General features: G+C 41.2%; 1 protein-coding gene across 1 annotated transcript in view; it reads left to right on the top strand.

Annotated features, from left to right (window-relative positions):
* Positions 1–19,170, top strand: part of CREB1 (cAMP responsive element binding protein 1) — a 42,954-nt gene that overhangs the window by 17,823 nt on the left and 5,961 nt on the right. Inside the window, exons 2-7 of the mRNA XM_086616092.1 lie at positions 1,854–1,975; positions 5,488–5,634; positions 8,521–8,621; positions 11,396–11,538; positions 12,983–13,165; positions 14,587–14,737. Coding sequence (XP_086472218.1) covers positions 1,862–1,975; positions 5,488–5,634; positions 8,521–8,621; positions 11,396–11,538; positions 12,983–13,165; positions 14,587–14,737 — 839 coding nt within the window. The 5' untranslated portion in view covers positions 1,854–1,861. The remainder of the gene's footprint in view (positions 1–1,853; positions 1,976–5,487; positions 5,635–8,520; positions 8,622–11,395; positions 11,539–12,982; positions 13,166–14,586; positions 14,738–19,170) is intronic.

Genomic DNA, 19,170 nt, shown 5'->3' with positions numbered 1-19,170 from the left:
ATAGGTGGAGTTTTGTTTATCTGTGAGCATTTGTCAGACTATTACTTGGTTTATGTGGCACAAAATTCATGGCAACAGGGAGAGGCAGAACAAAATTCTAGATGCTTAGAAGAATTTAAATTACTTTTTCCAAAAATGTGTTTTCTTCCATAGTTTGTTTTTAAGGAAAATCAAGTTTAATTCTTTTCATTTCCTAAGAGTTTCTAAACTGTTGTTGGAACTAAATATTTGTTACTTAAACAGTTCAGTGTTCACACACACACAAACAAACACAAAAGCTCATTTGAACAGTCACTTTCAGTGCTAAATATACAGATTTTGATTTGTATACATTGACTTGCTTTCTTTTGATGTGAGATGCAGCTACGACTTTGAAAGGCTATTTTATCTTTGTGGATTAGCAATTGTTTACTGTAAGACAGAAATTTCATATTACACTCAGGGCTGAAATGTGACTCTGCTGCTTTAGGCAACCCATCTCCACAGAGTGTTCTCTTTCCTGTGACACTGGAGTATACTTTGCATTGAAATTGAAGTTTTCTTGACTTCGCATTTAAAATGAAATGTCTGGAATGTGATCACGGTACCATCACCTGTATTGACACTTGTAAGTCTTTTCCTTGAGGGGGCCAGTGAATTTGAGCAAGGAGAGGGGCAGTTCTCCTTCTTTCCACCTTTCTTCTGATCTGAGCATCCTCTGCCTCCTGGCCCTTTCCCAAAGCAGAAATGCTCTGCTGGTTGTTTTGCTCCAACTCTGAAGAGAGGTGTGCTGCCTCAGGATAGCCAGAGGCCTGGGTAGGTTGGGCAGCACAGGGCAGTACACAGGATTAGTATTGTGGCTATGGAGGTAGTATCCATTCTTAATATTTGGTATTTGGAGTTCTGTATAATACAGTGGTATTGCTCATATCACCATTGGGAGCATTTCCTTGTGTTTTGAAGTTCTTTTTTGTATATTAAATATTTTCATGTTAGTATTTAAAGAAGAACTAAAAAGTAATTTTCACAGATCGGTGCAGAATTTAACATTCATTGCACTCTGCCTACATGCATGGGTTTGGAAGTTATGCAACTTCTTTTTATAGAGTTATGTGCTCTGGCGATCTAGGCTTGCTCAGTTATTGCTCTAGAAATGTATTGCTTAGAAAGGAGCTATGTTTGGTACAAAACTTAGGTGATGACAAATTACAGTGTACCTCTAAATATAAAAATATTTATTTGCAATAAGGTTCAAGTAGAAATGGCTTCCATCGTTACGTATACTGTCTTTAGAATGACCGAGTAGAAAACACTAAATTGCTGTGACGTAGGGCCGTGCGCAGTCTGGTTGTGGAAAGAATTTGCATGGAGATATTGCATATTTAGTTCAGACAGAATAAGGCTGAAAACTAGGTGCCCAACACAGGAGCAATTGCTGTTGGTCATCTGCAAACTGCAGTTGAGGGGGGGAGAGGGAGGGCTGTGGCAGGGCATATTGTCACCTTGGCACTGAGAGAGTGCCCTTCCCGACAAACTGCCCGTCGTTATTCCAAATTGCGGCGGTACTGGATCATCATAGTGCAATTGCTCACGCATTTTTTTTTAAGATGAGCCAAATGCATTTTTTCTCATCTTGTTATTGGAGGAGACTGGACCTGTTTTTCAGAAACATTACACACAGAAAAGTCAACCTGAGGCAGACACTTGGCATGAAAAAAATTTGCCTTGAATGCTAATAATTTGGCAATATTTTAATAAGCAAATGAAAACAGTATGTAGTAATGGGAATTCAGCTGCAGTGATTGCTACCAGATCCACCAAGAATAATGGACTTGCATACCAACCCAGACTTACGACAAATATTGTGATTGTAGGTAACTAAATGACCATGGAATCTGGAGCAGAGAACCAGCAGAGTGGAGATGCAGCCGTTACAGAGGCAGAAACCCAACAGATGACAGTACAGGCACAACCACAGATTGCAACGTTAGCCCAGGTATAAAATCATACGGTGTCATAGTTTTACCTATTGAGTAATTTTTTTAAGAGGGATAATGTCTGCTCATGGGCCTGAGAGAAGGTTCCATTGATACAATTCTGAAACAGGTGTGATGTGTAGTTCCTTTAATATTTGTCTTCACATTTGTAAAGCAGTAGAGATTTTTAACTTCCCATCACACTCTGCTGTTAGTTCTGAAGAACTGTATGTGTCTAAACTGTGTAATGTTAACAGAATAATGAATTAAAATATTTCTAGCATTCTTTACCACAACCATACCACTAGAAGGTGTTTTTTTCAAAACATGTAATGTACTGTCTTTTTATATTGATTGGATTGTTTTGCTGTTGTGTTTTCTGTTAGAAACTTGTCTGTAGCAGTCAGTTTAATTCTGAAGAAAACAAACTGAAAATATAGATTAATAATGCAGCAAATACAACATCTTATCAGATGAATTTAATATTATAAACACCATAATCAAGTGGCACGACCTGGCATTTGACAGCTCGTGTTACCCTGTCGTCTCCAGAATTTCACAGAATTGTTGGCTGTTTACAGGGACAGTAGTAGATCATTTATTATCCCCAAAATATTTTGGAAAGACAAGAAATGTGATCCCAGCTACATCTCTAGTTTTGGAACCTGGCTTCGTTCTTGGATACACCGATGGTTGGCAGAAACAGCTCCATTGTTTAAATGAGGACGGAATCTGTTCGGCTCCCTTCTGTAACCATTCCATTTTAAAACTCTTTCCAGTCTGCAAAGAACAAACAGGTTTTTTAGATTTTACAGTTTGGGGAATTCAGTATCTTTTAAGTTGCACAAGTGTTAAATCATTTATTGTTTTATAAATGATTAATATCTTTTTACAGTCATTACACCTTTTGTTAAACCAGAGATAGTACACTTCCATTCAAGTGATAGTATAGAGATCGGAGCTGTTAAAATGCACAGGGTGATTTTGCTCAGTGAAGCTGTGGTGTGAATTTACAGGACACCAGCTGCCCTGCACCAGCTTGCCTCTTTGGGCAGTTTTCTCACTGTCTAACTTAGGCAGAGGATGTAGGTGGTGTGAATAACACTTCAGTGTGAACTGAGTGGAAGTATTTCTCTTGCAAAACCAGTAAACTGCTTCTCACTTGGTATGCATTAAGATTTAGTCCAGAGACGCAAGAATGTTTCAGCTTCGTGTGCTAACATACCAGCCTCCAGGTAGCAGAACTTACACATATGTAGTGGGTTGAATGCACTTTACTCGAGCAAAATTACCTCCGTACTTGAATGAGAATTTTTTCCGAGTAAGGAGAAACTATACAGCTATGGTTAAAATCCGTGTGATCCACAAAGAAATATGTTATATTTTTCCTAATTTCCTCTGCTGTCATTCACTGTAGTATTTACACCTTAGCTTTTCTGCAGGCTTTATATTCCTCGTGGAGGTGACAACATAGTAAACATTATATGAATATATGTTCACATATTATGTGAAAACATAGTAACAGTCTAAACATAATTCCTTGTCTAGTTCATATCAGTGTTACGTTATTACAATATTTTTAATATCTGAAGTGGCAGTGTTTGGCATTAGCGAGTGCCCTCAGAGGGTTAGGCAAATCTAAATAACTAATTATGTCAATTTAATTCTTCATTATCTCTTGTAAGGTTATCCCTCTTGTAAGCTTAGTTTAATTGCTGCGTTTTTACAGAGTTCAGGGTAGTTTTCAGAGTCAAAAGGAAACTCGTTCCAGTTCTACAAGGTATGAGTCAGAGACAGCTGCGGAAGTTAAACTCTGCTGTTGGCTTAATCTAACCGCAGAGCGGCCTCCAGTTGATCAGCTTTGCTGTCCTTGCCAAGGACTGTTTAGTCAGACATGCATTATTAAAGAAGGTTGCTTGGTAAAGGAATATAATTTGCCAGAGGAAAGGGCGGTCATGTTAATCTCAGCGCCGGCTTCTCTCAGATGCAAGTTAAGTACCGCCATGTAGTGCTGTGGCCCTTTTCCTGAAAAAGGAAGGTAAAAGCAAACAAATTTGTGGATTAGGGAGAGACGGCTCTGGAGGAGACAGGTCTACATGTAATTCCCCTTAATTTTGTTGTTAAGCAAGATTTCCTTGTAAGTGGCGGATGTTTATGGAAATGCAGACATCAGCTACTGCAGCTTTTTGAGAACCACATGTTCATGAGGACAGCAGAGGATTTACTTCGGCATCTGGTACACAGCAACTCTTTGAGATTAGGTAGGACAGCAGTGCAGCTCTTTCTTGCATTGTAGCTACATGGGTGGAATTTCTTGAAAATGCCATTGAACACTGGAGGATTGTCAAATTTTCCAAACTTGGATGTCTAGGAAAAGGCTGGCTAGTCAGTGACCCACGACCTGTCTGTGGTCTGCTGGAGCTCACGCTTGCCTGCAGTCCTTCCCTGAGGGCTGCAATGGTGTTAGACAGTGCAAACCAAGGGCCACGTGCACTGGTACGGCAGCCCTGGCACCCTCCTGCCTTTCGGGAACCCCCCAGCCGTGAACATGTGCATCGTGGCACCGGTAAGTGGCTGAGTACTGGATGGGCACCCGCGCATCTGCCCAGCTGCATAGCAGCCGTGGTGCCTGGCCCTTCAGCTGCCCATAAGAGTTCTTGTGACCTGCCAGAGTGAGGTGTCCCCGTGTGACATGAACAGCTTTGTGTGGGTATCACTGTCCTCGGAGCCTGAGCAGGACACGCGTGGCTGTGTACTCAGTGCTAACATACCATGCTGAAGTCATTAACATATCCCTGTTGGCATAGGCACTATGCCTGCAGGTCTGTACTGAAGAAACAAAGTTGTGTTTAGGAACCAAGGGTTTAAAATGTGGGCCGTTTTTCCTCGTAGAAATAGCTCTAAGACTAGAGTTTGTGTTAACCCGTTACACCGAATCACAATAATTGTCTATAAACTGTTTGTTTCCACTGCAAACCCATGGGTTTTCTGTCTGAAGACATGGTCAGTTTTCTTTATTTAAATGGACTTTGCCAGCTACTCAATATGGTTTAGTCTCTAGAAAGTCTGAAAGGTATGACTCCATAAGAATTTTGACTTCTTACATCTGGCAAACACTTGGCGTTTTCTTGAGTGAGAACAAAAATAGCTCCACTCCCATATGTTGCTGTCTTTGACTCAGCAGTATCTGTAGGAGTACACCCAAGTCCTAGCGGTATCTAACTGAAGTAAGCGAAGGGTAATAATATGCTTTATTAGGTTACCTCAAAATAGAGGCAGTTGTGTTTTTCTCATTCTTGTCAGTGGTTTTACAAGCGACGTTTTGAGCCTGCAGAAATTCTGCATTAGATTAATTTGTAAAGTAGGTCAGATGTTGGGCTTAGGCAGTGCAGGGGGTTTTATATTACGGTGGAACATTTGGGTCATCTGACTGGGGTCCAAAAGAGACATAATTCTTCACCAAAAGGTGTTCTTGGTAATGAAATAAGATTTTGCAATAACCTAATTTATGCTCACTGTCTCTTCTTTGCAGGTATCTATGCCAGCAGCTCACGCAACGTCTTCTGCACCCACGGTGACCTTAGTTCAGCTGCCCAATGGGCAGACGGTTCAAGTGCATGGAGTAATTCAGGCAGCCCAGCCGTCAGTTATTCAGTCTCCACAGGTCCAGACAGTTCAGGTACTGACTGAAGAAATTCCTAATACGTGAATTGGGTCTTTTGCATAGTCCTGCCCATTCACTGGTTTCTAATGCGTTTGTGTCCTGGATTGTGTTTTCGCTTATATAAACTTGAAGAGCATGTTGAAGGCAAAATCTATACAGTATTTGCTACTCTGTGACTTTTTTTCTGTTCTGGTTTAGCCACTTTTCACTTTCAAACATTGCTGAGTTTCGTTTCCCTCTAGAATTTGGTTGGCAAGTTTAACAGCTTCATGTGTGCACCCTCAGCAAGTTTGCTGACGACACCAAGCTGTGTGGTGTGGTCGGCACACTGGAGGGAAGGGATGCCATCCAGAGGGACCTTGACAGGCTGGAGAGCTGGGCCTGTGCAAACCTCGTGAAGTTCAACAAGGCCAAGAGCAAGGTCCTGCACATGGGTCAGGGCAATCCCGAGCACAAATACAGGCTGGGGGAGAATGGATTGAGAGCAGCCCTGAGGAGAAGGACTTGGTGGTGCTGGTTGATGCGAAGCTCAACATGAGCTGACAGTGTGCACTGGCAGCCCAGAAAGCCGACTGTATCCTGGGTTGCATCCAAAGAAGTGTGGCCAGCAGATTGAGGGAGGTGATTCTGCCCCTCTGCTCTGCTCTCGTGAGACCCCACCTGCAGTACTGCGTTCAGCTCTGGAGTCCCCAACAAAAGAAGGACATGGAGCTGCTGAAGCAAGTCCAGAGCTGGGTCACAAAAATGATCCAAGGGCTGGATCACCTCTCCTATGAAGACAGGCTGAGAGGGTTGGGGCTGTTCAGCCTGGAGAAGATAAGGCTCCTGGGAGACCTTCTGGCAGCCTTCCAGTACTTAAAGGGAGCCTACAGGAAAGCTGGAGATGGACTTTTTACAAGGGCATGTAGTGATAGGACAAGGGGCAATGGCTTTAAACTGAAAGAGGGAAGATTTAGATTAGATATAAGGAAGAAATTTTTCACTCAGAGGGTGGTGAGGCACTGGAACAGGTTGCCCAGAGAAGTTGTAGATGCCCCATCCCTGGAAGTGTTCAAGGCCAGGTTGGATGAGGCTTTGAGCAACCTGGTGTAGTGGAAGATATTCCTGCCCATGGCAGGGGGGTTGGAACTAGATGATCTTTGAGGTCCCTTCCAACCCAAACCATTCTATGATTCTATGTTTTTTCTTAGAGTATTTCTCTACTTTTTCTCTCTACTATATTTTCTTATGTCTTTATTGAGTAAGAGTTCATACTATTCTGAAGTGAACAAAAGGGACTTTATAATAATGTAATCTTTAATCATTAATAAGGCTGATATTCTGGGATAAGAGTCTTTGCTACTTAGAAAATATTTGCATTGGTTTACAAAACAGATGTCTGTAAGTTAATGGTCCTTAAAATAAACCCAGCAGTCCTCTCATAAAAATGGTTTTAAAATTTGCCTGTTGAATGTTGTTTGCTTTGTAAAGCCTTAGCATTTTCTTTTCTGTAAAGCAAGACAGATAATGCAATATAATGAGACAGCTTGAAGACATAGGAGACAAGTAGTCTGAAATCTTTAAAAACTAGCTTTTTTTTCTTTAACCACTTTAAGCCCAGCGTGCAGAAAGAGAAATTGCTTGGTGTACAGCAGCTACACAGGGCAAGGACCGTACATCATTCCTTTGCTGTTAGTACACTGAATGCACAAAAAAGTTTCATTTTAAAAAGTAGACTTTGTGACTATTTTATATAGATACTTACCTGGGTGTTATTTGTAAAAATAATAAGGCATGCATAATTTAAAACTAGGCCATTCTGATAATAATCTTTGTTCACTCCTTGTCAGGTTTAGTGCTGAGTTTCTAGCAGGCTCTACCCTCCTCAGCCATTGGAGTCAAAAGTTTAATCTGTTGGAGGAGAGCATTTTTCAGATAAGCGCACAAGGTACTAGCCCAGGGGTGGAAGATAAGAGTTTGACAATGAAACCATGCTTGGAATTCACCTGGCTCAGTGCAAAGCGGAAGGTGCTTGGAATGTTGTGATATTCAAAGCTGGGTAGTTCACAGTCAGCCTTGGACCTATTCAGGCCCTCTATGTGATAAGGGTGAGATTTGGGCAACGGCAAGCTTTTTGAGCCTTTAGGAGTCTTCCTTACAGTGCATAAAATATCAGGCTGAGAGCTATGTTTCTCACACAAGCATTTCTCTATTCACTAACTATCGTTAGCTTTTGTATATTTGTCACGTGAGTATAGCCTTTTGGAAAACAGTCTCTGTTTTTATGTATTGGAGATGTTTTTACATTTTTGGCACACTTTGAATTTAAAACTATCGAAATACGATTGATGCAAACATTTTAGCTTTCCTTTATAAATCTTTTTCTTGAGTTAGCACAGATGTTCAGAATTGCAGCACTGCATTATTTTTTAATGTCTTTATGTATGACATTTTCCTGACAATTTTCCCCCAAAAAGGCAGTCTCTCTATAACATATCTACCCAACTGTTTGTAAATTGGTGTTTCTCAACTGCAGTAGAATACTGCACTTAGTTTCCAAACGTTTCTGCTATCTTAATTTGCTTTCAGTTATTCTCTCTCTAAATTTTACTAAAAAAATCCTTCTTTGTTTCCTTAAAATGAATGGAAACAAGGAATCATGGAAAGCAAAAAGTGTATAGAATTACTGTTTACATTTTCCTATTGGAGTATTTGAATTATAAAGGATATTCTCACAGGTAGATAACTGACCATGGTCATTCTTCACTGGACCTGTTACTGAACAGCCTGCCTCTTTTGTTCATTGCCTAGGTAGAAGCACTGTAGAATACTTGCATTGTAGTGTTTTCCACAGGATGTCAACATTTCCTTAAAATAAAAACATTGTGTCTTGTTAAGTTTGATTGCTGTTCTTATTTACAGATCTCCACTATAGCAGAAAGTGAAGATTCACAGGAATCAGTAGACAGTGTCACAGACTCACAGAAACGAAGAGAAATTCTTTCCAGGCGACCCTCCTACAGGTACGAAGGTTGAAAGCAGAAGCACTTTGCTTGATGGATGCATTCTTCACATGGGGAGACAAACGTGATTTAGATCTACCATTTAATTGAAATCTCTATTCTGCAATGTCTTTCTGTGGAATAGGATGTAAGAGATAAGCAAATAGGAGGAGGAGGAAGAATCTTCAGCTGTACACTCAGTTAAAACAGAAGTGAGCTGAGAGTAAGCTAATTGCCAAATTTGTGAAACATCGAGGTATCATTGTGCTGGGTGCCTTTAGCTTTAATGGATACTTAATACGTGAAATACACTGAAGCTTTGCAAGAAAGTGGCTTCTGTATAATCCATAGTCTGCAAAAAATCAACTCTGTTGTTTTTCATTATCGTTGAAACGCTAGCAGCAATCAAACTTAATTCCTTTGTCCCATGAGTCTTTCAATGAACATGTGGTGTTCTGTGCCTCAGAGAGAATTTCTGCTTGAGCGAAATTGGTTGTGTTTAAAGTTTAAGAAGTCAGGGTATGAGCTGAATGTAGTGATAGGCATCTAGTATCTTTAGTTGTCATGGCAAATACTTCTGCGGTAAGACCAACTGAGGTGCTCCTTCACATGGTGTTAGTCATACGTTACTTCATTAATTATGCCCTTACGCAGCTTTTCTAGCTGTTCTAAATCTCACTTTTAATTCTTAAAACATGCTAAATAATGGTAAGGAATGGCTCTGGAATTCTGGATTCGTGCCACTTCAGAAAATTCAGATGCTCCTTTTTTCTTCGTGAGCATAGCCTTAGAGATATAAGCTAGACTCTCGGCCTGAGCATGTCTCGCCCATGTTTTTTTTTAGCACATGCAGATTATTTTCTACCTTCTCCAGCAGCCTTAAAGGCTGTTCTGCTGAAGACAGTGAAAATCGTTACTGAAGATCCCTAGCCGTGATAGATCTGGGAAAATAGTCTTATTTGTGAGGAGCAGTGTTGCTTAACATCAAGGCTGCCACAGACTTCCTTGCCGTCTGCTTCTGCAGTGAGACACTTGCTTTTGCTATTTATGGAAGAATGGCTGTATATCACGAGACAAGCTAAGTGAACAAGCAGCAAAGCTGAGAAGAGGGGTCTTGTGCCTGCTGACTTCTCATTGAGATGGACTCCTTTGCACACACTGGTGCCACACCACAGCCTGTGTTCTCAAACCAGATCCTGGTGACTCAGCAAAACGTTGTAATTGTAAACCTTGTACACGCAGCTCAGACTCTGGGCTGGCATAGGGGTCACGTCAAAAAGGCTAAGCCAGACTGCAGCTGTGTTTAGTGAGTTCCTGGTTGGCATTATTCGAGCTGCTGTGACTGGCCTCAGAGACAAGATAGGTGCAGATAGGTTTACAGAATTGAAAGCTATACCTCTTCCTCAGAAACTCCACTTTGATCGTGCTACTGAAGTACACCATGTGTTCCCCATGTCAGTTCATTGCTCCTATATTTGTAAAGCTACCACCTTACCTTCTATCTAAAATCCATCTTTATAATGGCAAAGTTAGGTTTTAACCACCAGATCATATCTGACACCAGCTTGAAATCTGACACCTGCTCTCTCCATGCTTTTTCATCTGTTTTGTCCAGTAGTGTTTCTGCTCTAATACCTATATTGCAAACTCTCTGGATAGTAATTTTTTATTTGTCCAAGTGGTGCTTAGCAAAGTGGAGTGCTTGTGCAATGCTGGGTTTCCTGCATGCACACAGAGTCAAAACAGCAACAGAAAAGGTTTGTTTTTTAAGTTGCTTAGCAGAGTAACTGCTCTCCCCAAATAGCTCGATACAGATGTTCTGGCTTCTGAAGCCCTAGGAGCCTTATTCAAGAAATGAGTGTTGTCTCGGAGCTTGGGGTCTACAGCTGTGTTTGCTTCATTAGACTTTGAGTTCTAGTGACAGTCCACAGGAAAACATATGAAGAGAATTACAAAAAATGTTGCCCTTCACCTAAGTAGCATTTTGCAGTGATGTAATAGAATATTGCAGCAGTGAAAAGGGCTTGACAGTCCTCTGAGGGACAGTGTTTGAGCTAAATGATGCAAATTGCAGTTAAGTGCTACGGTCAGTCTTGCAGTCATGTTCAGCAGGACCTGTAGCAGTTATGTTTTAGCAGTTTTGCCTTTGGATGATTAACCCATGGAAGTAATTAAACAAACCGTTCTTTCCTTTACCCATGCTAATCTCACAGCTTTCTCAGGCAGGGTGCCTGTAAACGAAACTGTCTGACTTTACTCCAACACTCAGCATTGTGTCCCAGGCAGGTGTTAGATTATAAACTGGTTGCTCTTTGCAAGAATTTCTGCTAACTTCCTTTATACTCAGCTCTCTGGCTGAGGCCTTTACGGTCTCTGAAACGGAGCAGTTCCCCTGATGTGAGGAGACAGGTTTTTACCTACATTTGCTTTCTCCAAATCTTTATGAGGCTAAAAGCAGGAAACAAGTAAAATGGATGAGAGAGAAACATGTTTTTAAGAAAAGGGAAGGTTGCGATAGCTATATCTTGGGTTGAGAAGAACCTGTTAAGAAGCACCTGTATCTTGTGTTGATAAGCACAGCTGTTCTGTGCTGGCTCCCTTGCCCATCTGTGCATGGCACGTTGAACAATCCTCTCCAGTAAGATTTTGAAGATAGTGCAGGTTTTTCATTCTGCACCCGTATTTTCCTTGCTGGCTTACTGCACTTTTCAGTTTTCTCCAGGATTATGTATCAAATAGACTTTTTTTTTTTTTCAATTTTTATTAAAATCTCTACAACGCACTGTCTTTGCCAGAAAAATTTTGAATGACTTGTCCTCAGACGCCCCAGGAGTGCCAAGGATTGAAGAAGAAAAGTCTGAAGAGGAAACAGCAGCACCTGCCATCGCCACTGTTACGGTGCCAACTCCCATTTACCAAACCAGCAGTGGGCAGTACAGTATGTAGTCTGAATTTCTCAGTGGTGCTAGTAAGTGGGGATGAGAAGATGAAGAACTGTTATTTCTATAACTGTTTGGACTAGGACAAAGCAGGAGGTGAAAACAAGTTTCCTTTAATTTGACTGTTTGATAACTCTGCTTTTTAAACACATTCTTATTGTAAGTATTTGAAATGTTCAATTAACATTCTGAGACTGCTTGGCAGTTAATGCAGCTTAATGCATCCCAAGGCAAAATATGAACTAACCATAATGCTATTGCAAACTTTTTCACTTCAGGAACCAGATGAGGTAATTCAGAAGTTTCTTTTTTTCCTGGCAGACTATTAATACTGGTTCACAAAATTGTAACCTCATTAATAGAAAAAACATTACCATCTGCAATTACATTTTTAGAAAGTCCTGAAAAAATATGAACTTAGCAACCTTATTTAAAATACGTAATAAATACAAGTTTCTGTGTTTTCTTTATCCATTAGGTTTTATAGCTATAGCGCTTTGACTTAAAGGATTTACAGCAGTAAAGCTAGAATTCATATGCTGTCTCACACAAACAAACACAGTATTAAATGTACAAAAAAGAGCTACTTGTTTACATATTTCTCTTAAAATTTCTTCAAATGTATCTCTGTTTACTTCTTAGTCACTGTGCCTAATACCTTACTTAATTTTATTGAAACTGATGTGGTTAACTCTGCTTTCCTACCATGACTGTAAAATAACTGCTTGTGCAGATACTTGAGATTTTGGTGTGTCTGTATATAGGAACACAGTGAAATTCTGTGGGATCACAAATGAGGGGTGATGTGTCAGCACACCTGCATGACAAGACTGAGGGAAAGAAAGGAAAAAAAACCACAGCAAAGTGAGACTGCTTGAAGGAAAAAAAAGGTGTGAAACTGGACCTTTATGAATGAAAACACTGCTAGGAAGGCGCTGAGGAAGTTGTAGAGAAGGGGGGATACAATCAGAAGAAAAAAAAAGTGGAAGAAGAAAGTGAAACACAAGACGGATAGCAATAGCAGCAGAGGAGACAGAAGGGCATAAAGCATGGAAGAGGAGAGGAATTTCAGATGAGAAGAAAAAAGAAAGGACTGAGGAAAAGACCTAAACCAACCGAGAAGAAAATTTTAACTAACAATTAAAAAGTATTCCCTGGGGGAGGATTGTAGCTCCTCTGTGTGATGCTGTTTTATCAGAGAAACTAATTTGTGTTTTAGGCTGGTTTTTAGGCCTCCCTAAAAATACGGCTCTCACGAAAAATTGAACTTACTTTCAAAGCATGATTTCTTTAACGTACATTAAAGCCATGTGTCTGATTTGAGATTGTATAAGGCTTCAAGGGATTTAACTCAGATCAGTATTCTTCCATATCTAGGTTTAATATTGTAAGTTAATGAGTAAATTAGTGTCTTAAATGCTGTGTTGATTTTTTTTCCTTCAGTTGCTATTACCCAAGGAGGAGCAATACAGTTGTCTAACAATGGCACAGATGGAGTACAAGGTCTCCAGACATTGACTATGACCAACGCAGCTGCAACCCAACCTGGCACCACCATCTTACAATATGCACAGACCACAGATGGACAACAGATACTTGTACCCAGCAACCAAGTGGTTGTACAAGGTGAGAAACTTCACAGCCAGCTATTCTGTTTAAAGTTTTCTCCATGCAGATATAAGTTGCCAACCTAACTCCTTCAAATGTGTCAGGAAATATAATTAACAGTTTTGGCACAGCTAAGTCTCCAAAATGAATAAAGGAAATTCTGGACAAAGCTATTTGTTGCATTTTCTTGGAGCCTTTCCCTTCATATTGATAAAATCATGGATATTTTGGGTTTGCTTCTTAAAATAATATATTTCGTTTTGGTTTTCCATTCTGTATTTCCTGTGTTTTGTCCACACAATATATTTTTTAATATATTCTGCAAAAACTGGTACCATTTTAGAGTTCTGAGTTCTCACAGATAGTCATCTGCAACAGTAGTATATTTAAAGTGAAGCATCGAAGTTAGGAAAGAAAGTTGTTTGATTGTTTCTATAAGGACACTTCAGTTTATTAGTAATTTTTTCCCTTTTTCATTTACAAGTCATAATTTCTTCCTGTTGTGGTTTTTGTAACTAGTCACCAAGTACTTATTCATTGAGTCTTAGAGTCATAGAATAATTCAGGAAAGTGCCTCAAGAGACCATTTGGTCTGGCCCTCCTCTTAAAGCAAGCAGGGCTACTTTAACTTAGAATAAGTTGGGATTTTTTTATTGTATTAAAATAATTGGTTTGGTTTATTAATAATTGGGGGATGTTAAAAATTGTTTATTAAAAATAACAGGAAAGCGTACTCCTGCTTTTATGATTGTAAAGCAGGTGATTTGAAAGTTATCCAGTGAAGAGGTCTCCAGGCATCAGTGAAAATACATAGCTGAGAAAAATACTATTGTTGTTTTGATCTTCTGCTCTTAAGGACATGTGATTTCTTCAGGTGGTATCGTATGTTCTTCACAAGCTCTTGCAAATATAACACGCTCCTGGGTTACAATGAACAACCAAAAGAAACCCAAGACCTTGTTCATTCCAGAGAAGTAGTGGAGTGCCTCGTTTGCACCGTTTCTCGTTAGAATAAATGTGACATTTCTACACCCTTTTTTCTGTGCCAGATACTTACACATGCAGTTTCTCCTTTTGTAGATAGACATTTGAAGCATAGCTAGAAATACTATTTGCCATCCTTGGTCTTCTTAAAACTGCTAAAACCGCAAAAAAAAACAGAGAAGTAAAAAGAAGTATACTAAGGGAGAAAGAAGTGCAGCAGTACAGCAAGACAAATCAAGTTACCAAGCACAAGTGAAGACTTCTTCAGGAAGAATGCCCAAAACCTTGCATACGTTAATAAACTAAGATTGAGATAGCAATGATGATCCAGATGATGGTCATCCCTCCTGTACTGTAGCACAAAGTGCATGGTTAGATAGGAGACTAGATGCTCTTTGCACCATGTTTAACAGCGCTGTCACCAAACGGAGGTCATGTTCGCTTGTGTCTTTCAGCTGCCTCAGGAGACGTGCAGACATACCAGATCCGCACCACCCCTACCAGCACCATTGCACCAGGCGTAGTTATGGCATCCTCTCCAGCACTTCCAACCCAGCCAGCAGAAGAGGCCGCACGGAAGAGAGAAGTGCGTCTAATGAAGAACAGGCATGTACATTTAGATCACTTTTTTTCCAGTCAGCTCTGTATAGAACTAGAGTGTTAAGAACTAAGAATCCTGATCTTTCTTAGTCGTTTTATGAAATGCTTTCTGAAGAGTTCGCCCTTATTTAAAGATACAAAGCAAAGAAGCACATCTGCTAATGCCATGTATTGTGACTGTGAAACCTTAAGTAAAGGTGTCAGACTCATTCTGTGAGGTGTGTGAATTTGTTTGTTGCCGTAAGGACAAAAGCCATTGGTGAGAGACTTGTATGACTGCAGATATGTTCTTACAAACACTGAGGTGAGTTGTTTTTTTTGAGTTAATACATTCATGTAGTTTCCTTTCCTGTATTCTTTACTTAGCCGTCTGCATGTATTCTCCTTGCTGCTGGCCCACCTGCACTCTTCACTCTTCTTGAATGTCTCACTTGTTCTCTTTAGCTGCTTACCCTTTGGGTTTTATCCTCCAGGGGCAGAAATAGTCAAGGAGAGGCTAAATGAGCACCTACTCCTTTTGAAGTCTTGTGGAGCCAGTAGTGGCAGCAGAGGGGCTGAAAGAGAGAGAGGAGACTTGACCCTGTAGGATTTAGTGTGTGAGGAGGAGCAGCCAAGCCTACTGAGGTGGGGCTTGGTGGGAGCAGCGAAGGAAGGGAGCAGCAGAGCGAAGTTGGGCGTGATGCTCTGTAAGCCTACTGCTGTGGGAGAGGGAAGGGGCGGGCCTGAGCTGACCCGTCACACCAAGCTTGCACTCCATCTGAAGGCCACAGATTGAGCCTGCATGTTATACTGTGACACTAGGAAAACTGCAATGCTTCCCTCCCCTCTGAGGAGGGGAAGCCCCATGAAAGCACTGTTTACTTCACCTGTCAATCTGAAAAAAATGGTAATGCTGTACAGGTGCATTTATCTTCTGTAGATTGCTGAGCTGCGAACACAATAGAAAGTTACATGAGCAGACCCAATGCTTATCTGAGGGGCTTTAATGAAGTAAATAATGCTTAACAGCAGAGTTCACTTTTTTTAAAGGTTTTTGTACAGAATGTCACTCATCTCCCCTTTTTATATATTTTATATATTTTTCTGATATCAGTGAATAGTAGATGTTACTGTATCAGGCTCTGCATTTGAGAAAAATTTAATTAGCATTCCGAATCCCCTCATTTAGTCAGCAGTCTTATTCCAGTAAAAGAAAGCTTTGTGTTTGGGAAAGCCAAGAAAAACAATGGGGAATTACCCCCACTTGAGTGAATTTGACAGTTTTTGCAACAGTATCGTGTTGCATGTGGTGCTTTTAGCCTGCCTGCTTAATAGGTATTTGCAAGTCTAAGCTCCATAGCAAAGCAAGGGAAAAGGATATAGAGAGGCAGATGGTGAGACGGTACTTACTGGAGGATTATGGCGTAAATATTCATAGATATTATTGTGCAAATTTTCTGTGCAAATTTTACATTTTAAAAGCTCTCTTGTAATTGAGTATAATTCTAGCTGTTCATAATGAATAACAAATGCACACAGACTTGAGGTGGCTTAATATACAGCCCAAGCTGGCACAAAAATCACAAAAAGAAAGAAAAAGTTGTCACCCAAGAAGACAGGTTGGTAGCTTGCACTGGGAGGCACTTCCTGATCCAGTGGTACTTAATCTTTTGGTGACAAGAGTAACACTCCAAAATTACTTAAATTCTAAATGTTGCACAAGGCCCACTGAAGTGCTGCAAGCATGTGAAATTGTATTTGTAGGAGTGACAAATGGATACCTGAGTCCTTTCAGGGCTTACAAACTAGGTTTTCTTCATCCTGTCTCATTTGTGGGGCTGAATTTCAGAATTACTTTTAGGGTCTTTTTACCAGGTAGATCCTGGAACAGACATTCTTTTTTACCGAGTACTACAACTACTATTTATCTGATAAGCAGAAGAACTGGGTTCCATTTTGTGCTCTCATTTCGCCGAACATTGACTGTATCACTGATCTATGTAGTGTTTGCAGGGACACCCAGGCTCTCCTTCTGAGGCTGCTCTGCTTTGAAGCTAAAGGTTAAGGGCAAACTTGCATGTAAATGTACATGCATCTGCAGTGTGCTGCTTTGACAAGCTGCATTGCAGGAGGAGAACCCTCTGCCTGGACTCCCATCTGCCTGCAGCTTTTAGCCTTCTGCTTACTTTGCACATTGGTACCATTACTGTTGCTGTGTAGGATAGCTTCTGCTTTGGTGTTACTGCCTTCAGGATGCACAGCAGCACATTAACACCTTTCAGGTATTTTTCATTGGTGTACTTAGTATGTTACCAAGTTACTTACACACTGCTCAGTCTTTATAAGCAAGCTTTAGAAGTTTCACTGTCTCGAGAAGTGCTTCAGCTTCAGCACATTAACACTGCCATGTTCTTGGCACAGCAGACAAGGACTAAGGAATGATATAGTTGCTAGTGACTGTTCTCTGATTTTTAATTTGAGTCATTTATATTGTCATTGCAGTGCTGCAGACATTATTAATAAAGTGAAAGTATTGCTCGAGAGCAAATATACGAATACTCTAAATAGAGCTGTTTTTTCACCGGTTTAACATCCTGACCATTAATATTTGGTTGCACTGCAGCAAAGGGAAGAGTTAAGACTATAAAGAGATTAATAGAGTAACAGTAGTCTTATCCATGTTTTTATTATTCATCTATTTATTATTATAATGTCATGGTTCAACCCCAGCCAGCAACTAAGCCCGACCCAGCCGCTCGCTCACCCTGCCCCTGGTGGGATCGGGGAGAGGATCAGAAGGGTAAAAGTGAGAAAACTCATGGGTTGAGATAAAGACAGTTTACTTAGTAAAGCAAACGCTGTGCATACAAGCAAAGGAAAACAAGAAATTTGTTCACCACTTCCCATCGGCAGGCAGGTGTTCAGCCATCTCCAGGAAAGCAAGGCCCCATCACATGTAACGGTTCCTTGAGAAGACAAAAGCCATCATTCCAAACATCCTCCCTTCCTTCTTCCTCCCCTGGCTTTATATGCTGAGTATGATGTCATATGGTGTGGAATATCCTTTTGGTCCATTGGAGTCAGCTGTCCCAGCTGTGTCCTTTCCCAGCTTCTTGTGCAGCCCCAGCCTGCTCAGTGGTGGGGTGGGGTGAGAAGCACAAAAGGCCTTGATGCTGTGTAAGCACTGCTCAGCAACAACTGAAACATCCCTGCATTATCAACACTGTTTTCAGCACAAATCCAAAACATGGCCCCATAGTAGCTGCTATGAAGAAAATTAACTCTACCCTAGCTAAACCCAGCACATTCTCCACTCCTTATTCCGTACCATTTATGTCATGCTCAGGGCCCACACTATCCCATACATTTTCATTTCCCACCACCACCCCTCCCATCCTTTGATATAATACACAGATATCATTGCCCCTGTGAAGTGTCTGTAAAGTGTCCTCAAATGTCCAGAAAATGTCCATTTAGTTCATTTAGTCCATGACTTTGGGTGCCATCTGTTACGGTGGTCAGTCAGGACAGGAGAAGTGGTGTGTTGAGTGGAGTTACTGGGCTCCGAAGCCAGCTCAGGTCAGGTCACTGCTGCACTTGCATTGCTTCTTGTAAGGCTTGTCCTCCATTGGTTCAGGTGGTTCCTGCTATAGTAATTCCTACCACACACAACTCAAATCCCAGGTTACAGCAATTTAAAGGTATTTCCATTACAGTCTCCACCCTTGATGCCTTTAGGCCAGGTTATAGGGTTTAAAATGGCAACGAACTCCTCCCATTGCCCCTGCTCCAGCTTGAACTTAGCCACAGACTGCAGTCTCTTAGGGTTGTACCTGCTCCAAGTGGAGCCTTATCTATAAGCCACAGTCTCTTCAGAGGTATACCTGCTGTGGCATAGGCTTATCCACAGCCACAGTCACTTTTGAGGTGCACCTGTTACAGCATGGCTTTATCCATGGAGCCACAATGCCTTTAGAGATACACCTACTCCAGCATGGCTTTATCCATGGGGCCACAATGTCTTCAGAGATCTACCTGCTCCAGCGTGGCCTTATCCACAGCAACAGTCCTTTCAGAAGCAAACCTGCTCCAATATGGCCTTACCCATGGCTGCAGTCCCTCCAGGGGTGTATCTGCTCTGTCATGGGCTTATCCATGGCCATATGCTTTGAGGTGCTCCAGCAAGACCTCATGCAGAGCCACTGATGCTTGAAGGTGAACGTGCTGCAGCACAGGCTTATCCACAGCCACAGATGCTTGGAGGTGTACCTTTTCCAGTGTGAACTTACCCGTGGACCACAATCTCTTCAGAGGTATACGTGCTGTGGCACAGCCATAACCGTGGCCACAGACACTTTAGGATGTCCTGCTCCCATGTGGACTCATCCACAGGTTACAGTCCCTGCCACTCGAGTTCACACTGGAGTTCCGTCTTGTCCAGTACAGCAGAAACAGCAGCG

This window comes from Tauraco erythrolophus, chromosome 8 (assembly GCF_009769465.1).
Source record: "Tauraco erythrolophus isolate bTauEry1 chromosome 8, bTauEry1.pri, whole genome shotgun sequence".
Classification (NCBI taxonomy): Eukaryota; Metazoa; Chordata; class Aves; order Musophagiformes; family Musophagidae; genus Tauraco; species Tauraco erythrolophus.
The sequence above is the reverse complement of the archived record's forward strand: the minus strand, read 5'-3'. Positions and strand labels throughout refer to the sequence as shown.